This window comes from Ambystoma mexicanum, chromosome 12, assembly GCF_040938575.1.
Source record: "Ambystoma mexicanum isolate Mex_15411 chromosome 12, UKY_AmexF1_1, whole genome shotgun sequence".
Classification (NCBI taxonomy): Eukaryota; Metazoa; Chordata; class Amphibia; order Caudata; family Ambystomatidae; genus Ambystoma; species Ambystoma mexicanum.
The window spans coordinates 1,187,056,704-1,187,072,154 of record NC_090936.1 but is presented as its reverse complement, the minus strand read 5'-3'; the positions used below and the strand labels follow the sequence as shown (position 1 = coordinate 1,187,072,154).

Sequence of the window (15,451 nt, the reverse complement as noted above, 5' to 3'; positions counted from 1 at the left end):
GGTAGGGGGTAACAGTCTACATGTTTATTTAACGAGTCAATCCCGTGTACCCCACAGTGCAGCTGCTCCACTGGTGGACTGGCCTATAGGGAACTCTGGAGATTTCCCGGTGGGCCTCTGCACCCTGGGCAGGGGTGGACTGGCCTATAGGGAACTCTGGAGATTTCCTGGTGGGCCTCTGCAGGGGTGGACTGGCCTATCGGGAACTCTGGAGATTTCCCGGTGGGCCTCTGCACCTTGGGCCTCTTTTGTGTGGTATTTCCAATTTTTCTCATAGGAAAAGCATTGGGCTTGTTGAAAATGTGTCATATGGGGCCACTTTGAAAATTATTTCTAGGGCCTCTTTTGGTCCCCAGTAATTATTTCTAGGGCCTCTTTTAGTTCCCAGTCCACTCCTGAGCTGCTCACTAACGATCTAATTGCAGAACAGCAGCGGCAGAGGTGCCCAGAACAGGCTGTGGTCCACCCCTACTGTTGGGGCAATATACACCCCTGAAAAGGGGATGAGCAGAGCCATTCCTGAATATCAAAGAGACGGGAGTTGCCCCCCAGCAAGCAAACTATACTTTCAGGGCGGCAAGAAACCTATCTATCTGGAGGCTCCACATTGGGTAATTTACATGCCCCCCCTCCAGTGGAGGGGCTGGCTGCACTGGGGCCGCAGCAGCCACGGACGGTGCTTGCGGCTGAAGCCGAGGGCTTGGAGCCTAGGAAGCTCAGCTGGCCTCCACTCTGGGGCCTCGCTCCACACAATGAGCCTGTAGTGGTCTTCCCGGTGCTTGCGGCTGAAGCCGAGGGGCTTGGAGCCTAGGGAGCTGAGCTGGTATCGCTCTGCCTCACTTAGAGTCTTGCAGGTGCCACCGAAACTGCTGCCGACAGCTGTGCCCGGCAAGTCCTCACCCTCTTTAGACACCTTTCACCACCCAGGCCCCATCCTGACCTTCGGCCTCACAGCTCCATGCGCTACCAACAGAATGCCATAAAGCAACGGAATTCCAGACCATCAAACCTCTTGCAATGCCTGCGCTACCAGCAGTCGCAATATATGATGGCCAGAACCCCTGCATCCAGTGTAATTTTCTACATCAGGTAATTAGCATTTAGGTATTTAAGTAGGGCCTGGTTGGATTATGCATTGGTGTTCTACAGACAGTAGGAGCCCTTACTTTTGAGGTAAGCCGATAGCCAAAGCTAAGTGTATGTGAACTGTAAGCTTGTCATTATTGAATCTATATTATCTTACTGTGACCCCCCCCCGTGGCTCCAGAATTCCCTGATCTGATCTGAGGGGGGGTTTCAAGATGCCCTCCTGCCCCGGTCCATGAGTCCCACAGATTGGTTACTAGTCTGTGGGACTTATTGATTAGGAAAAGGGTAGCAAAGCGTCCCGACTTCAGAGGAACCCATTGTCCTTCACCAAATCTGGCAGACCTGATGATGGGGAATACATATTTGCTTATTAGTCTTTTGATTATACAGAATAGTTGAACTTTGATTACTGAAAGTATCCACACTGAATGATAAACAATGTGTTTGATCAGAGTTTCACTAGAACTTTCTCTGATGTCTTGATATAAAATATAAAATGGATTGTAATAGATACCTGTCTTTCACCTGAGGCACTTCTTTCTTGATTATACATTTCAGTGTCTGGATATTAACCTATAAAAAGATATGTAAATAGCTGCCATGTCTTATCCTGAATGAAAACTATTCATGCAATTAAAGGATTTGACAGTTTTATAAAAATTGTAACATCGAAATGCTACATGTGATGCTTGCCTTCAGCTGTAGTAGAAAGACTGCGGCTCAATTGCCACCCGTCCTTGGCATCCCAGACGCCATTGTTCTTAAATCCCGTTCTGGTAATCGATGTCGAAGAGGGCAAATACTCCTCTTACAACCGCAGCCATCATTTAAGATTTTCTGGACCACAGTTTTGAAAGACAAAAACAAAATACCGGCCCTGCGGAACCATGTATTCATGATCTTTTTCAAATTGTATCATTCCTACCTTTTAAAATAAAGCTGCTATTCATAAAACGTATCGAATGAACGATCGCTCCGGTGACGTGATAGAATTCAAATCTTTCTGGTCTCCGATCTATTGGAAAAACCGAATTCAGAAGTAATTTATCAACTGTATGAATGAGGCTGGCTACCTGCTCATACATAGTCTGCACATAATATTATCCCGATAGCTATTCAGTTTACCCTTTCTACTATCCGCCCCGTCCTCCCCATGAGCCTAATCTCTGTGTATTTATACGACCGCCCTAATTTCCATTGCCTCCAAACCAACGCTTTTTGTTGCTGCAAAGCTCCCTTTCACAATAATAACGAATTCAATTTTCCTGATAGGAAATGTGTGTGTCAATCATTACTGCCCAGCCATCTATCCTTTTAATAGATTGTAATGCTGCACAATTTCATAATATCGATCAGTTCTAGTGACATGATCCTCTGCGTAGCAAGCAATATCAATACGTTCCATTAAGAGGATCAAATCTAGAACTAGCTGACGTTTTCCTCTTTTGGCCAATACTGGCAATGATCAGATACTTGGAACCACATTCATTTCTTTGTCTTTCTTCATATAAACTGTTGTTGGACACATAAGAAATCTTAATTTTGCTTCTTGCATTTGCAAATTGTTTTCTCCATTCCCTTCTCTCTTGGGTAGCTCGTGAACCCCTAAATATCTGAAATCGTAATGCGCCCCTAGTCGGACTCCTTCATCTCTCCTCCTGATCGTCCTCCCGTGTTCAGTTATTCGTTCTCTCAATGTTCTTATTGTGTTTCATATGTATAGTTTCTGATGTACACAAACAATAACATACACTGCAAACATGTGGCCATTAATACGAACCATTTGGATTTTCTTCTTCTACAAATCTTCATTCTTTCACGTTGTCTAATGCAAGATCACAATTATCACAAGGGTCACGTTTCTAAAATCCCCATCTTTCGGAGTTCAGACATGTGCGTTGTGCTGAGGCTTCACGTTTAAAATGGCAAGGGGGTAGCTTATCCTTTGTGGTTCCATCTCTGGTGAATCTCACCTGATGGTCAGTCATTTGACGTCTAAAGAGCATCACAAGATGACATTGAATGAGTTCTATTGAGAAGAAAGCCGTCTAAAAAGGGTGGCCGTTTCATGTGTTGGATGACAAACGTGCCCTCCATTTAGTTGCCTTGTAAGTAAATGAGTTTCGAAGCGATTCAGGTCACGTTTAATTCAAGAACTGCCTGAAAGGGTTTCTTGCATCAAGGAATGTTTTGAAAGGCGATATATTTAGCTGTGGTTCACAATAGCGCTCAAACGTGCTCAGTGACAGGTTTCTGCAATGAGTGTTACAGGGCAGTTTCGAGACAACATGGACCTTTGAGTGAAATATAAAACTGTGCCCCTGTGTTGCAAAAACCGCACTGTAAACCCTCCTCAACATTACACAATTCTTGCAATATAAAGACATTTTTAATAGACTTTTTATTAACACAAAGTACGTAAAAGTAATATGCAGTACAGCAAACTAGACAACATTGCAAAACAGTATTCACTTTACATAATGAAGATGTACAGAACAGAAATGAAATGTGCTCCTAGACTTTGCTGCTGCAAATGTATGTCTTTGTGTTGTGTAATGTATGTTTCAACCCTTTTGCCCCCAATTGAAAGGGTTACTAGAAGTAGAGGCGTCTCCTCGGCCACTTAAGCCTGTAGTTGTGTTTTTAGAAGGTTCAATACACTGAAACCCCTCTCCATCACTGAGAGCACTTGCATGCAAGATCCTCAAGGCAGCCCATACACTTGAAACCAGAAAGATCCATTTATTTGGCGAATAATTTGCAACAAAATAAACATGCGCTCTATCCAGGAGCCACCATGTTTGGCTTCATCAGTAACTATAGTCTCAACAACCATACGTGTGGATTTTTGTGAACAGTGCACGCTGCAAACTGAATACCTTCTAGGGACTAGTGAGATCCTGATTTTTCCGGGATCACACATTTTGGCTAAATGATCATGCCAGCACTTGAGTCCAGTCTGAAATTGGGCCACTTGACCACATATATTCCCAGCTGCTGTTGGTCCAGATGTTTCAATTGCAGCCTAAACGTATCCCCTCTAGATGTCAAAACATGTGTAATTATACTTATAAATGTGTACAATGTTTTATGAAATTTGGATATGTATTTTTATACAACAATAAAAAAGCATTTTTTGAAGTACTGTGTATACAATTGTTTTGACTAGGCATCAGTGTAAGACTATTATTGCCTTTTTGTTTACGTTGCTTATTATTCGCCCTTCCCATGTTTAATTCCCCCACTTTTGCGTGTCTTAATATCCCACTAACATGTGTCCCCACAATTACCCACTCACAGCTACGTCTGTACCCCTCCCGCTTTAAAGTGATTTGCGGATGAGATGGAGTGTGTAAAGCATACGGGACAGACCCTTTGCCATCCTGTCTCTCTCTCTGCATTGGAAATGCGGAAAAGAGCTTGTAAATTAGCCTCAGAGCACCGGCTGGGAACAGCTGATCCTGAGCACCTGTGCTCGGAGCAGCCGCCTTCTTCCCCCACCCCAAGACACTGCCGAGACACTGTGTAGAGGAACAGAACTTTTTAGCTAACTGTACAGGCCATTTTCTTTATGATGGTCTTGGTGCAGGGTTGTCCAACTCCGGACCTCGAGGGCTGGAATTCTGATGTGTTCTCAGGATATCCCATATTAATATTCATGAGGAAAAATGGGCATACATTTAGAATCATTGAATGCAAATTTATTTCATGCATATTAGTATGGGGTATCCTGAAAACCCGACATGGATCTGGCCCTCGAGGCCTGGAGTTGGACAACCCCGAGTCCCCGTTGCAAGTCGCCAACAAAAGCATTCTTATGCAATGATTCTACTGCAAGACTTGACACCATGTCTGATCACACAAGAGTTGCTGTCCTTGGAAGCACTCATGGACACATGTTATGGAGTGTGTGCATGTGAATGAGATCCACAGAGATAGCGTGGGGGTGAGAACATCCCTTACAAATCCAAGAGCTCTGCGGAGACGGGCCTAGTAGGTCAACCATGACTTCACCCGACCAGCTGCACCCCTATAACCACTGATAGTCTCCACTATTCCACCATGTCTGAAGTTTGCAAACATCTCAGAATTCCATTCTATAAGGCTCACTTGTCAGCCTTTTGCCTTTCCAAGGAAGGGTAAACTGAGGGCCATTATGGAGAGTAGCAGCAGCCACCTGTTGTGATGAGACTCCAGGGCCTTCATTTAAAATGCAAGTCACACAATCTGTTCCATGTGACTACTCCACTGCTTCTAGCAATCAGTGCATAGAATCATGGCACGCATTAGCCCCCCCCAAAACATGGGGTACCTTTCCCTATATGACACTCACCTAGGGTAAGCTGGTGAGATAGGTCAGCGACTATCGATTCCAATTCCCGTCAGATAGCTCTGCATGTTAATGTGCTTACTAGTTACAGGTTGCAATCTTGGTAAGATAGCTCAGCTGGCTAATGTGAATGCTGCGGAGATACTCAGTCACCTAGATCCCCCCCGTCCCCTTGCAGACTGCACACCAGGCCCCCTGACAGCTTAATCCAGCCCTCAGTGCCACTCAGATCCAAGTTCTCCGTTCAAACAGAGGTAGTCCTCCTCTTTCACCCACACATGGGTTTGTTCCAGACCCTCCATGATGTCGGCGCTCCTATCCAATCATCTTGCAGGACCGCGTCCCCAAAAGTTGATGGTGTGCATTGAACCTATAGACTGGCGCGGCTAGGGTCAACGTGGTGAGTAACGTTTCCTTCCTTGCACCAACGTTGGCAGTTCTGCTTTGTGGTGTTTTCTGGTTTTTAATAAGTCTTTACATGTCATCTTCACATTGAATTCACAGAAAAAAAGACAAGCCTATGAATCTAACCTCATGAGACATGGTTTGCGGCTAGAAGCAACAAGATCGGTGAGTAGCGCTACATGGAAACGTGTTCAAATGCAATGCTGAGAGTTAGTCAGTCTTGTTTCCTTATCTTTAAATAATGCCTTGATTCAGTAATAGTCTGGGGAGGAGAGCTCAGGTGCAACGTGCTCGCCTTGGAAGCAAGAAGACACAAAGCAACACAGGTTTGATCCCCGGGTCGCGCTTTGAAACCTCTGGGTATTAAGCGCGTTATAAATAACCAATTACAATGGAAGTAATCTGAAGTACAGGTTACAGGTCTAATGAGAGAGTTTTGTTGCAATGAGTTCAAGTCTTCTTATCTATAACCAATAAAGGTTTGCTTATCTTGGAACGGCGTAAGCAACATATATCACGGCGGGGGCAATTCATCTGGTTTGCCTCAGTATTAGGGATGTTGGTCGGCCCCCGGATCTCTGCTCTGAAGGCATTCTTGCGGATATAGCGCCTTGCACTCTTCTATGCCCCATTTACTGTCTCGGGGATATAGCTCCCAGATTGCTCCTAGTCCTTGCTCAGCTCACTTCCGGGCCACTATTACAGTGTCTGTCATACAGCCCCCAGCTAGTTTTCTGTATTCCATCGAAGGAGCTAGTGCCTGGCACGCTTCTATGCCCTATTCCCTGTCTCGGGGATATAGCTCCCACATTGCTTCCTTGTCCTTCCCCAGGGTATATTGCCAGCCCAACTTCTGGGCCACTAGTACAGTGTCTGTGATGTAGCCCCCAGCTAGCTTTCTGTAATCCATCGAGGGAGCTGGTGTCTGGCTGGCTTTCTCGATCTCCAAGCAATATGGGGTCTAGCTCCCCCGTCTGGGATACAGTGCTCCGCTCACCGTTCAGGGATAATGCACCCAACCCGCTGTCTGAGGATATAAATCGGGAGTCCTAGGCCTCAGAGGGATCTCGGGGTTCCCAGCCTCTCGGACCTCTCGGCTCAGGACCCAAAGCTTTCCAATCTTACCCAAGACCCTCGGCTTCTGCTACAGACTCCCTTTCCCAGGACTCTGGTGGTTGTGCTCAACACCCTGACTTCCTAGTTGACTGCTTCTCCTTTTCCCATCCATCTTGCGTAGGCCTTTCCCCTTGCGGACCGATCTTCTGTGGTCTCACAATGGTGACCCTCAACCTTATTTTGCATGGAGTGTCTGCTACAGGATCACCCCACATTTCAGAGCATACATTCTTAAGTCCATGGGGGTTGTGAACGTATCGGGTTGGACTGAAACCGAGTAATGGTGAGCAGATAGAACTTGCTAGAGGATGTAGTCGGTCTGTCCTTCCCTCCGTCCCTAAGGCTCCGGCAGTCGGAGGTCAAGGCATGTCCCGCTCGGTCCTTGGTGTTTTAACTGCCCGCCACTTCTCTCTTGACTCTCCTAGTTAATGTTAATGTTAAAGGTCATTTGTACCGCGCACTATCACCACCGGAGTGGTCCCCTGGCGCTCTGGCGGCTCTGAAAGAGGGAGGGAGGGAGGGGTGGGTTAGTGGGTGGAGGCTGGAAAAGTGCAAGATTGCAGTGATGTGCTGTTGGCAGCCTCAGCCCGGTGGTTCCGTCAGCTGGGCCTGGGGTGTATGCGGCCGGTAGTCGTCGTGTGCTGATGTGCGAGTCTATGTGTGTTTTTGTTTTGTTGTTGCAGTGTAGTGAAGTTCGTGCGGTTTGCTGTGCTGGAGGTTTGTGGTTGTGTTTGGTTTGGAGTTTGAGAGGTGTATGCAGAGAAGGAAGTTGTTAGTGGTATTGGTTAGTTGGCATCTCTATCCTGGATTGAGCCGGTTGGGCTCGTGTAATCTTACACGACGGGATGCTTGTACACCCTGTGCCTCAGGAGGTACGTGCTCGTTTTTTTTTTTTCTCCATTCGAGGCCGTTTGAGGATTTAGCTGTCCCCTCCGCCCGCTCCCTTAATAACTTTGCATGCTCCTCACCCCCCCACATGACTAGCACAGCTGCTAGTGTCCATACTTCCGTTTGTGTGGTGATTAGTTGTGTCTTGTCCGTTCCACAGCTCGTGGTACCTAGTTGTGGCTGTACGGGTGATGGGGGATGGTGAGGGTTGGCTGGAGTCGTTGCCTCTGTCTCCCTGGGTCTCGCAGGTGGACTCCTGTGTCAAGGTCCTTTTTGTTGAGTCATTTGTCTTATTGTTGTTTCGGTTTTAGTCTCTGGTTTTGAAGAGCCAGGTTTTTAGTAATTTTCTGAATTTGAGGAATGTTGTCTATCTTCAAACTGGTCAGGGTGTTGCTCTTCTCCGTAGTAGTCGCCGGACATTAAAACTCCTTGTGACCTTAGCCAAGATTGTCGTGGACTAGAAATGTGGGATTGAAGCCACCTAGGCACAGTCTCGACCACCCCCACGGATGCAACCTCCACCAGGCAGTAAACCCTTGTCTCGGGCATCTCTGCATGCTCCTGCTGCACTCTCACTTTCCTCTGTTCCCTCCAACAACTTCTTCCTCAATGATTCACACTGATCTTCACCCCTCCTACTGTACTCTACTCTTAGCTCTCCCAAACTCTGCATCTCTCTGCTTCTTGCCACCACAACTGGTTCTCCTCTGGTGTCTACTGTTCTCCTTTGCCCCGCCCCATCTGTCACCACTTCCTCTCCTATAGATGTTGCCTTCTGGCCCTCCTCTTGATGAATTCTCTCCTTCACATTCTCTTCCCTCCTTTCCCTCCCCTTTCTCCTATATGCTACACTCTTAATGGCTTCTATCCTCCTTAAACTCCTCTCTCTCATCCTTATCTTCACTTCCAGCTCCTCTGACCTATATGTTACTCCCACCCCTTCTCCCTGATAACCCCTCTCTTCCTCCTCTGCTCTCCTCACAATTTCTGCACCACCTCCTTCCACTCCACAACACCTCCAACCTGCACCGATAACGCAATCTACAACTCGCTGTATCTCCAACACCCACAGCACCCTGTATAAAGTGGGACCTTCTATACATTGGAAGTTTCCACCACGGGACCCAAGATGGTGTGATTGTCTTCGGCTGGATGCTTGATCTACAGGAGCACGGGATTGGCTGATTGTACTTACCTCCCACACCTAAGCGGGGCTCTGTGAACCAAACCCTTATCATGGTGGTCCACCACCCTGATGTTGCTTACCTGTGTTTGTTTCCTGATGAGTTTTGCTGAGACTCTGTGGTGGCACCCGCCCGCTATGCACCTCCTCTGCATACACCAATCAGCAATGCTAATCTCAGCGGGCCCGCTTGTACTAGTGGCTATTCTCCAGTTTCCGAAAGGGTCCTTTCCATTCGGTGCTTGTAGTGCTATGGGTTGAGGTTCCACTGATGACACAATCCCACCAGCATTGCCTGCCAGTCTGAAGATATTGCTTCACGCAGCTGACCGTTACATTCTGTTCAGGGGGAGGGGCATCTCCATGATTGGTAAGGCGGGAAGGGCTTAGTGTGGCTGTCCGTGACTTCCCATGCAGCTTCGCCGGACGGCGCGCTCTGGTGTCATCCGCGCTCTAGATCTTCGGTTTAGACTGATGAGTGCCCACTGGCATATGGGATCCCGCAAGAATCCCCACTGGTACACGTCTGTGTTTTAGGGTCCGGATCATCCGGCCTTGCCCAGGTGCTCGGATTATCAGTAATCGTTGATCTTTTTTTAGTTTACCTTTCACTGACCACTGTGGAGGTTCTGAAGGAGGACGCTGACTCTTTGAGGGCGTTCTGCCTCGTCTTTATAAGATTGAAGCTCATCTTTCTCTATTGCTACAGGGTTTTCCCTACTTTACAAACGAGGAGCTCGTCAGTCGTCCATGAATGTCCAAATAGAAAAGGTCCACTGTCCCTATCGGGCCCTATCACTATCTGACCCTATCACTCACTCAAACAACATTAAGGGCAGGAGAATGACTCCCTTCTCCTGCCGGATGCTTTCCGCACTTGTCTTCTTATTTGCAAAGATCTTCCTAAAATAAACGATTTTTCTATAGTCTTTGACTCTTTCGATCAGTTCGTATAACTCTTCCCTCCGGTTGGTATATTTACTTTCCACTTTAGGAGTGCCGCTCCTTGACTCCAATTGATTTATCATAAAGACTAACTTGGCCTTTAGTTCCTCACACTCTTTCTTTCTTATCTCCCACTCTTCTGCTTTTGGCAAAGGATTTGATTTGCCCTCTTCCCATGGTAGAAATATACCTGATTTAATATTAACTCTTTTGCTCATCTCTTATTCTCTTTCTCTCATTGCAGGTATTCATATTCGTCTAAGTTTGTTTCTAATCTGTTCTCGCTTTCATTGAAATTATTCTGGATTGATATTACACTTCCATTCTTCTCCCTTCTATGGAACGTTATTATTCTCTTGCTCACGTCATCACAGTTCAGATTTATCAAGTTTACTTTCACGTTTCTCTCATTCGTACGAAGACAAATTTTCTGGTTCATATAATGATCGGCGGTTGACTTCCAGTGCCTCCCAGGTCCCCCGTTACCTTCCTTATTATCAGTGAACGTCTCTGGGGTTCTCACGGGCCTGGCCTCTGTTCCGTTCCTCCACTGCACTGTCGAGCTGTACTCCTCAACCTCCTTGTTAGGTGGTCGTCGATCTTCCTCCTTGGCTTTTCTGTATTTCAAGGGGGAGCTGCTTGCTGTGGATTCCCTACAGTGGTATCAGCACAGTTATGAGGACAGGCTGCCCCCCATGATTCTCTCGGGGTCGCCCCACCACCAACTCTCCAGCCCCACTTGCCTCTGCTTCTCGAAGACTCTCTGCTACGCTGGTCCCCTCAGCATTCCGTGTGCTGCTTCCCAGCAATAATGGATTTTGCGGGCTCTGCCTCCTCCCAGGTTCACGTTCTTGGGGGGACTCCACTGCTTGGACAAACATTCCTCTTTCCTCTTCTCTTCCTCAACCTAGTGAGTGCTTGTCTTTTAATCCATTCATCAGTGACATGGTCAATTTTGTTTAAAGAGACAGTTCCCCTTTCTTCTGGATATTATCATCTGTTAGCTTCTCCTTCAGCCCAGTCTTGGTACTTAACATTATTTGATAGGCTTGACAGTCCTACATATGCCATTGTGTTTCTTATTCCAGGGATTTCCTCACAGGAACGGGAGTCCTTGTCCCCTAAGGCGGAGTCTCTTCCGGTGAGGTCCCACTTGCCTTGACCCGTCGCGAGGGTGTTGCAGAGCAAACTCAGAAGGATCAGTAATGCGAGGCGGACAACTGCTTGTAGTTTTCTCAGTATTTGACATTTTATTTAAAAGAACAAATACAAATGTAAGCCTGCTCTACCAGGGAATTCCTTACCTAGTCTAGCATCCAAGGGAAAACCTCCTAGCATACACACAACTGGGCCGCACTCTAAACAAGAGAACAATCAAAACAAAGCATGAACAACGTAAATAAAAGATTACCAAACTAGTCTCTAGGATGACTTCTACTTGTCCTGGGTAGATCTCGTTCCCCCAGGAATGTCCAAAGTCAATTTCTACCAAGGAAAAATAAAGTTCTAAATCAGTTCGGGAAAGGTTCCAAAGAAACAAAAATTCACCCAAACAAAAATCCACTGGTTCCTTCTTCGTTTGCTGAAAAGATTCGCTTTCCAAGTTCTACATAGAACACAGCACCAATGGCAATTCTGGATAGCCTCCTTCCAGGATAGAGTGAATGAAAGCAAAACAAAAGTACCATTTCTGCTTTAATAACAATACTTCTTTTGTAACCTCTGCAGCATCTTAAATATAAGTTGTCAGGATGCTTCTTCTAAGGGGATTGCTTTTCCTAGGCAACTCCCATCTACAAGTGATACTGTGAAAGCAGGCTGCTTTGCCTCACAGTCTCTGACTGCTTCAACTACATTAAATGAAAATGTTCTGACAAAATTATAGACTGCCACAGTTCTACTGCTTCTGCAGCAACTTGCTTTGAAATATATTAGGCAACGTAGACAAGACTCTTCGACCTCTATGGGTAGTAAGGCTCTCTTCTTTCCTGTATCATAAGAAAGGGCAGCCTCGTTGCCTCTTCTGTCTGTCTTAGTGTTAGGCAGAATCCTGTGCAGTTCCCTTGGGGAACACTGCAAAAAGATTAAGACTACAGGAGTAAGCAGTAAACCCAATTGGTAGCAGTCTGTACCACCCAGATTTACCTGTTAGCTGTGGCTGAGCAGTCCGACTTCTCTCAAGAAGAGTATATACAATAGGGCTAAAAACACAGTAGAGCAAACAAACACTGACCAGAGCTTTGTACAAAAAGTATATACTTATTTATTTAAAACACACTTTAGACAATATACTAGCACTCTAAATCAAAAGCAAGTTAAAACACAGTCAGGTAAAGTATACACACCTCCCTTAATAACTATTACACAAGTCAGAATTAAAACAGCACGATTTGTTAAACAGATGTGTGCGCATAACCTGATGGCACTCCAATAGTTCAGTTAAAGGGAGAGAAAAAGGCAGAGCATAGAAACAAACAGGTCCCAACACTTCTCAGCAAGGGAATAAAAGGCATTATATACTGTAGAGCCAAAGTTCATAGGCCAGGCCCACTTTAAATGGAGCAAAGCGAAATGTGCCCAGGATCACACGGTTTAAAATGCACTAAAAGTCTTTGCAGAATGTTCAAAAGAGGTTGGGGCGATTCAAGAAGGTAAAGTTAGAAGGTCTGGGGCCAACCCAGTTGGAAAGCCAAGGATTTAAGGGTCACCTTGGGCAAACCGAAGAAAGGGAGGCCAGGCAGGACACAGTACCTTAAAGAGGGAGGAAGCTCCACCGGTGGCAGTTGTTTCAACCAGGGGAAGAGAGGATCTCGTCGAGGAAGAAACGTGGAGTCGTTGCACTGCACAGGGATGAAACCAGCCGCGGAGTTCGTCGATAAAAGGTGCGTTCCTTTTATTCGCCGTCAAAGTGGTGAAGCTTGGCTGTCCGGGTGCCGGGGTGCTTGGCACGGGCGATTCGACCAACAGAGGTCTTTGGAAGGTGAAAAGGGCGAACTAGTTGGTCCCACCAGCTCAGAGGAAGAAGACTCGTCCAGCAGAAGATCTTCTCTTGTCGTCGGGAAAGTGGTGAGGTAGTTGCAGCAGGGCTTCACCAGTGGTGTCGTCGTTGCAGATGGCTCAGCTTCTTCCCTCTTCGGATTCTTAGGTCCTGTGGCGACTTCCGAAGTTCCAGTCCCAAAGGCCCTTCTTTTATGCAGAAAAACCCCCATTCAACAGCCTAGCTGTCACTCAAACATGCTAAGTGGTGAGCCGGGTGGCTCACCACTGGCCCAATCAGAACAGAGTGCGACTTGAGTTGCTAAGGCAACGCAGTCCAGGGTGCCAATTCCCCTCCCCACCCATCCTGTGGAACCCAGACAGAGTGCCACCATTTAGAGGGCTTCTGTGGAGAAGCCTGCCAAAAAGTGGAACAAATGGCTCGACCTTGGTCAGAGTTACAGAGACGGACACAAATGCCATTTTAGAAGAGAGTTCTGGCAAAAAGACCCAACTGTGAATTTAATATTGAATAAATAAACCAGCGGTATCTTTAACATTGCACCAAAAAGTGGTGCGTTTAAAATCAATGGGAAAATCCCATAGAGAATACTCCGTTGGAATATTTTGCGTGGTAACCACTGCCACCAGCCAGAAACTCGACAAGGGGGACTGGACAGTGCCCCCTTGAAAACAGACCCAGGGACAATATAATTAACCCCTTCCAGTACTTCCACAATATGATGGTTTGTACTGGTTCTGTTCACAATTTAGGACTAGTAAAGTCAATGGTGACTTTACATTCCCTGGGAGACAGTAGTCAGTCCCAGGGTATGAAGTCTATGTTTGGGGGTCACTATGACACCTCTGTGTTACTGCACTGAGGGTGCTGTGTAACACATACACAAAAAAACAGATCATACCCTATGGAGTAAAAGACCTCATAGCCCAAAATCACACAAATAGTCAGAGACATACCTCAAATCATGTCTTAGAGTGGGAGTAATGTTGATAATCATTGATACAGGTTAACTGGCTAAAGTTGATTTGGACATTGTCCTGTATTAGTGTCCCTTCAGTAGCTCTGTAACATAATAATGTGCATAACCCGACTGGGTTTTTAGGGCAAATTGAATCATCACAAAGCCGTGGTTATGTATGCGCATGGATAGTGTGCTAAACATCAACTGCACTCTTGCCTAGTGAGCAGGGAGGCAAGTAGTAGAGAAGTGGCGCTCAAGCTCGGTGGCCTGTTGTGCTGCACGATGTTGGACGTATGCCTAAAACAGATTGTCTAAATGAAATTGCTGAAACGGTGACACCGTAGATTGAAAGTCCCTATCCAAACTCAAGAATACACGCTAATGCAAACTGGTAAGGCTCTTACCTCAAATAAGATAGAAATATAATGTATAACTAGATGCCCCGCAGCACGCTGTCCAGATACTGGATCGCGAAAAGCCGGTCCTAAAGACAAGTGATAAAAGGGCTTGGTTCACTGAAGGAGCTCTGTAGGGTAACCTCGAGTGGCCATAGTTAGTTCGACTCAATGTGTCTGGAAAATGATTGTGTCATACCTGTGCTGAAATATCGTGCAATAAAGGCGAGAGGTGTTCCATTCGCTCTTCCATAGACCCTTGCGCTGGTCCCCTGAAATAGCTTCATCTGCTCAGCTGTGTAACGCGATCGTTACCATGGCAGCAGAGGTGCGAGAACCTCATGGTATACTGGACAATGCCATTGCGTACCGTACGTGATGACGTAAACGGGTTTACTGAAGCAGTCCTAGAATCAATGCGTCCGGTCGCTAAGGGCCCGCTGGGAGTTGTAGTAACCATGGGGATAAAAACTGAATGCAAGGACATATTGTAGCATTGCATCGTAGAAATCCTACAAGTAGCTTGTGCATATATGTCCGCCAGACCAGCGTACTAGGTGGTATGTGTGAAACTCTGAGTAACTTCTGGCTCTATTCGAAAAGTATTGTTATAAACCGAGCACATATCAAATCCTATTCATGATATGAGATGCCTCTACATGGAGGCAAAGAGTTGTAAATGGAGATGTTGTAGCAAGAATGAGAAATGGCAGATGGCCAGTAAACGCATCCTATTCATAATATAAAATGCCTCAGCATGGAGTCAAAAAGTAGTGAATGGAGATGTTGTAATAAGGGTGAGATATCCTGTATGGCCAGTGGGCACATGCATGTTCCAAATCCCATTAGACTTTATAAACAGAGAAAAGCGACTGGTTACCCTTTCCTCATCTACACTTCTATTTTGCATCACGCTCTATTGTGAGCTGTGCTATAGTTAAACATAACATCTAATGGTCCAACAAGATAAGTCTAGAAAACATCAATTTATTTATGAAAAACTACAAAAATACATATAAAAAATATGAATCTAACAATATCATAACATTACATATAAAAAATGTTATTTGTTTTTATCGTGGGGTTAGAAAGAATGCGATTTCATTGCTTTTCAACATATTTTCTTTTTCTCACTATATGG

The 15,451-nt window shown here is 45.9% G+C and overlaps 1 protein-coding gene across 4 annotated transcripts in view; it reads left to right on the top strand.

The window, feature by feature from the left end:
- ANO6 (anoctamin 6) overlaps window positions 1-15,451 on the top strand; it is a 413,050-nt gene that overhangs the window by 280,768 nt on the left and 116,831 nt on the right. For 3 of the 4 annotated variants that reach the window (XM_069629839.1, XM_069629841.1, XM_069629838.1), the window contains one exon: window positions 5,924-5,989. The exons of the other annotated variant lie outside the window; for it this stretch is intronic. In XM_069629839.1, coding sequence (XP_069485940.1) covers window positions 5,924-5,989 — 66 coding nt within the window. The remainder of the gene's footprint in view (window positions 1-5,923; window positions 5,990-15,451) is intronic. 4 annotated transcript variants of the gene reach the window in all.